Source organism: Sander vitreus, chromosome 15 (assembly GCF_031162955.1).
Source record: "Sander vitreus isolate 19-12246 chromosome 15, sanVit1, whole genome shotgun sequence".
Classification (NCBI taxonomy): domain Eukaryota; kingdom Metazoa; phylum Chordata; class Actinopteri; order Perciformes; family Percidae; genus Sander; species Sander vitreus.
Window position 1 is genome coordinate 29,595,661 of NC_135869.1, and position 6,000 is coordinate 29,601,660.

The window sequence follows — 6,000 nt, forward strand, 5'->3', positions numbered from 1 at the left end:
TCTAAGTGATTGTAATTGGTCCAGTATTAACCAGAGAAACAAGCTGCAATGTAACGTTAATGGACAATTGCCCACCTTTAATTTACGTCCACTGTCGCTGCTGACAGACTCAGATTATTATTCTAAGTGTCTGACAACATTATGCAGTCCCTCCAGGATTTCGCGATCGCGCCAATTCACGCGAATTCAACCAATCACCACGAATTTGGTGCGACTTGCAATTTTGACCAATCACCGCAACTTTTCCGCACATTTGACCAATAACCTGAAGTTTCCTGCGACTTCAACCAATCACAGCAGTCCCACGTGCACTCTGAGAGCCAATGACCAATTGGGAGTGAGAACGGGTTGATCATTTCCTTGTTTTTAATATGAAGACGAGACGTGTGACTCATTTACCAACAAAACGTACAGCGAAAGACCGCGCAAAACATTTCAGACCGTCCGATACATTTTAACATCAACGTAGACTTTAACGATTTAAAAGTCGCTGAAGTTGCTGCCGTTTCAATCCTGGCTGTCGGCTCTCTGCAGCGGGCGGGGCTACTGCTCCGTACCCCCCGTGACTGACGCTTACACACACACACACACACACACACACACAACACACACACAAACACAAACACACACACACACACACACAACACACACACACACACACACACACACACACACACACAAACAACACACACAAACACACACAAACAACACACACAAACACACACACAGACACACACACACACACACACACACACACACAAACGGTGGATGCAGGAGAAAAAGGAGATGACACGACACGATGACCTAAATTGAGGACAGCTATGGTCGTTATTGTAAGTGCAGTGATAAGTTAAAGTCCAATAAGTACTTTATTAAACCGTATGAATGTGTCCCAGGCCAGGATAGGACATTAACTAACAATGTCAAGATCAACAAGCCACTGACAATGACACATATGTTCATATTTGATTCATTCAATAAATTATTATTTTTTGTCTTAAATCCACCAGCCATTTTCATATTATACCAACATTTACAGCATCCTGAGCCTTTTTGGTTACTAGGAAAACTCAGCCCAGAGTAATTTTATTCTCCCCAAAACTTTTCCGTTTCCTTTTTATTTTGAAAGAACTATTAAAAAAAACTTTTTTGCAACTTTCACTGTCACCCGCAACTTCATTGCAACAAACATACAAAAGACATCGCAACTTTTATCGCAATTTTTTACAAAAGCTCCTGCAAAATCAGGCATTTTGGGCTGCAACAATGTCAAAAAAAGGCCGCAAAATCCTGGAGGGACTGATTATGGGATGGATCCCTACAGAGATAGACCTTTTAGTTAAAGAGTAAGATCCTTTTAGTTTAACATGAAACAGCCCCAAAATCACTATCACCAAACCCACCAGACTCCATGTAAATAATCAGAACTTTTATCATCGTAAAACACACTTCATTCAAAGTGGACAGAAACTAAATAAAACTATCAAAAGCCGTCTTGGTTCATCTTTCCACTGTTGAAATAAACCCTTAATTCACCCATTTACATGTGGAGATATGCTGGCTCTATACACGCTAAAAGTACTGATTATTTACATGGAGTCTGGTGGAAATATGCTGGCTCTATACACGCTAAAAGTCCTGATTATTTACATGGAGTCTGGTGGGTTTGGTGATGGTGATTTCGGGGCTGTTTCATGTTAAACTAAAAGGATCTTACTCTTTAACTAAAAGGTCTATCTCTGTAGGGATCCATCCCATAATGTTGTCAGACACTTAGAATAATAATCTTAGCCTGTCAGCGGCAACAACAGAACTTTTAGTGACGCTAAGTGACGGTGATTTGTCCAACAGTAGTAGACGAGCGGAAAGTTTCATAGTTTCAATCAGTTTGAAATACATAACACTAAATAACTGTATTTATGGCTTTATATGGCTTCTTCTATTGAACAACAAGTTGTCGTGCCGTTATCAGTCGAGGTAGGGCATCTGGTAGGTAGCCACCAAGAGCAGTATTCGGAGAAGTTGGAGATAGCAAGATTGGAGACCGACCCTTAATTTCACGGACCTCATTAAATCACAGAGTCTGCCCGACTTCAGTCCACATGATCTGTACCACTATGTGGTAAACGGGGTACCCCCATATACTGGTGCTGGTCTGTACCACTATGTGGTAAACGGGGTACCCCCATATACTGGTGCTGATCTGTACCACTATGTGGTAAACGGGGTACCCCCATATACTGGTGCTGATCTGTACCACTATGTGGTAAACAGGGTACCCCCATATACTGGTGCTGATCTCAAAGCTTTTAAAAGTCTGGATGCTTCCCAGTTCTTTGTAGCTGGCTGGGTTACAGGTACGCGATGCCATCTAGCCATCTTCTTATCTGTGATTATATTCGCTGTTTAGCCTATGTTTAGATTTGACCGGTGGATATTACGACGCGATGGGCAGCAGCTAGCGAGCAGTCCAAAGCTAGCTGCAGCTAGCTCGTCAGCTAGCCGGGGTAGGAGCTCCGCAGACCTGCAATTAACTCGTTTTTGAAGCTAGTTTCCGTGCCATGTCATCTTTAGTTTAACCGATATTTTTTGTATGTGTGTTAAGTTAAATGATCAAGTGAACGGGTTTCTTTTTTGGATATGTAGCTAGGTCAGTGAATAACCGATGTTAGCTAGTTATGTGGGTCATCATCAGGTTGGATACATCCATGGGTTGGTCCTGTTAGCAGGAACAGCTGGTTAGCACGGCAGCTAGCTGGTTGAGGATAGTTTTATTTATCACTCATTTAAAACAGAAAGGCAATACATACACATGCTTATGTTGGTGAGGGTTACTCTGCAGATTGTGTTGGTGAGGATTACTCTGCAGATTATGAATGTGAGAACACAAACACGTTCGAGTTTAGCTTGCCGTCCATCTACAGCAGAGCTCTTGCGCCGTCCGTCATGGCGTTTATAATTCGCGCGAGTGGAGCGTGACGTCACGTGCAAAGGGTCAATAGGGGTTACATTGCAGCCCGGTTCACGGCTGCCGGTTACAGCGTTCTCGCTTAATACTGGACCAATTTAAAAGATTTTTGTCCAAATAAGTCACTTAGACACTAATAAAAGTATAACATATAAAACATAGGGTACATATTGAAAAAAAAAAACTAAAGTTACCCTTAAAACTATTAAAGTAAAGTTTATTTATCCTATTTCCCATTGAACATGAACGCAGCACACGGTCATTTTAATGTGGTGGTTTCTGATTGGCTCTCCGGTAGGAAGCGAGAAGACAATTCATTCTCAGGAATAATGCGACATATTCTCTGTATGTTCCTATACATTTAGTTAGATTTGAGTTTTCGGTGATAGAGTTTTGAATGGACTATAATTCGGCCGTGTTAACTACATGTACACAGCTTCTTCTGCTATGTTTCATCGGACTAAAGGCAGCGGAGCCGTCGGAGGACGGAGGCGGCTGGTGAGTCTCCTAACCCGGGTCAACACTACACTGACTTACATGTGAAGTTATTCTAAAGTATTACGGTTCATTTTTATTTATTTAACCATGAAATGCATTGCACCACTTGTAAAACGTGGCCTAGCTTAGCCCCGACATCTGCTACTCTGACTGAGCTTCACACCAAACTCCATGTAAAATTCTGTCACTTTAACGTCTACCTTAAAAACGAGCACATTTAAATACGCCATAAAGGTTTTTTATTGCTACGAAACAACTTTTCAAATTACCCGTTATGAAAAGTAACTAAGTACATTTACTCAAGTACTGTACTTAAGTAGATATTCAAAGTACTTGTCCTTTGCTTGAATGCTACTACTTCTTTTGTATTTGTATTTGAGATTTGTATTTTAATTTTTACTGCAGTACATTTAAGTGGTGTAAGAAATATTACTGTATTATAATTATTGATGCATTATTGTGTTCCCTAAACTATAATGATATTTCATTGTCATTTATTATCTTTCATTATCTCTCAAATAAAATTAACTAAAAGTTAAAGGAAGTTTGGTTTGGATTGCATTCTGAATGTTTCTCTGCAATACATACAAACATAATAAAAACAGTCAGTTTCATATAAAAGGTTGGAAATCCATGGGGAAAATAATAATAATTATTAATGCAAATAATCCACACTACACACATTATCTCAAGTTCCACATATTAAACTATGTACTTAAATAACTTGACAAAGGCAGTTTAACATTTTGGACATGCATGCTCTCTCTGCCTATCTCTTCTTTGACCTGCTTATTCTCAGTCATGGTCTGGGAGTGAATAACATTTTGGCCTGGGCTTTCCCTTTTAAGATGTCAGTCTATCAGTCAGTCAGTCTATCAGTCAGTCTGTCTATCAGTCAGTCTGTCTATCAGTCAGTCTATCAGTGGAGCGGATCATGGAGGGAGCGAGGAGGGATCATGGAGGAGAGAGGAGGGATCATGGAGGAGAGAGGAGGGATCATGGAGGAGAGAGGAGGGATCATGGAGGAGAGAGGAGAGAGGAGGGATCATGGAGGAGCGAGGAGAGAGGAGGGATCATGGAGGAGCGAGGAGGGATCATGGAGGAGAGAGGAGCGAGGAGGGATCATGGAGGAGGGATCATGGAGGAGAGAGGAGGGATCATGGAGGAGAGAGGGAGGGATCATGGAGGAGCGAGGAGAGAGGAGGGATCATGGAGGAGCGAGGAGAGAGGAGGGATCATGGAGGAGCGAGGAGAGAGGAGGGATCATGGAGGAGCGAGGAGAGAGGAGGGATCATGGAGGAGCGAGGAGCGAGGAGGGATCATGGAGGAGCGAGGAGCGAGGAGGGATCATGGAGGAGGGATCATGGAGGAGCGAGGAGGGATCATGGAGGAGTGAGGAGAGAGGAGGGATCATGGAGGAGCGAGGTGAGAGGAGGGATTATGGAGGAGAGAGGAGGGATCATGGAGGAGCGAGGAGAGAGGAGCGAGGAGGGATCATGGAGGAGCGAGGAGGGATCATGGAGGAGCGAGGAGGGATCATGGAGGAGAGAGGAGAGAGGAGGGATCATGGAGGAGAGAGGAGAGAGGAGGGATCATGGAGGAGAGAGGAGGGATCATGGAGGAGCTCTAGGCGAGGATACAGAGAGCAGCCTTCCTGGAAGCCGTGCAGCTGAAGGAGTTGCTAACTCCACCCAAACAGCTGATGAATTCATGTGATGCTTCAGAGGAAAGGACGTCTCATCCCTCTACAACACATTTCCTCGGTTCCTCTCTCCTCCCGTGATTTCCTAGTTCCTCCTCGGTGGGAGGGACTAAGATGTGAGGAAGGGAGACAAGCGGAGGAGTCGAGGAGGCAATTTAAGGGCCATGAGAAGGGGCTATAGAAACCATTTCTCAGACATGTTTTTAAAAAGTAACACTTAATGCAAGAAAACTTCAACTGGAGAAAAGTTATTTGATAGATTCAGGGCGGTGTACTAGAATCACTCTGCAGCAGTCAGCTCGTAGTACTGTAGTTTAAAAATCCTCCCACAGTTTAAACATATGCGACATGTATTTTTTCTGATGTTCATGTCTGCTTCTGTTTTTAGGTCATCAAACTCAGATTTCAGATTAGAAGATGGTCTTTGTAACATTGATGTGTTGGACGGATCTTCACTCTCACATCAGCAGTTCATTGAGAGGTACGTATGACAAATAAACTGATGTTTCCTAAAGAAATCCATTAAATATCAACTAATAATACCGTGATATAAGATACATACGTGTGTGTATTCAAGGTCAAAAAGTTGCAGTAATGGGCGCCTGGGTAGCTCACCTGGTAGAGCGGGCGCCATATGCAGAGGCTCAGTCCTCGACGCAGCGGCTCAGGGTTTGAGTCTGACCTGTGGCCATTTGCTGCATGCCTTCCCCCCCCTATCTCTCTCTCTCTACCCTTTCCTGTCTACAGCTGCCCGGTCTATTTAAGGCTAAAATGCCCCCCCAAAAAACTAACTTGAAAAACAAAAGCTGCAGTAAGTCAAGTGATTTTATGA

At 43.1% G+C, this 6,000-nt stretch overlaps 1 protein-coding gene across 1 annotated transcript in view; it reads left to right on the forward strand.

Annotated features, from left to right (window-relative positions):
- The first annotated feature begins 3,225 nt into the window (after positions 1 to 3,225).
- The window catches only part of jmjd8 (jumonji domain containing 8), a 13,910-nt gene continuing 11,135 nt past the window's right edge, over positions 3,226 to 6,000 (forward strand). Inside the window, exons 1-2 of the mRNA XM_078268816.1 lie at positions 3,226 to 3,466; positions 5,557 to 5,649. Coding sequence (XP_078124942.1) covers positions 3,366 to 3,466; positions 5,557 to 5,649 — 194 coding nt within the window. The 5' untranslated portion in view covers positions 3,226 to 3,365. The remainder of the gene's footprint in view (positions 3,467 to 5,556; positions 5,650 to 6,000) is intronic.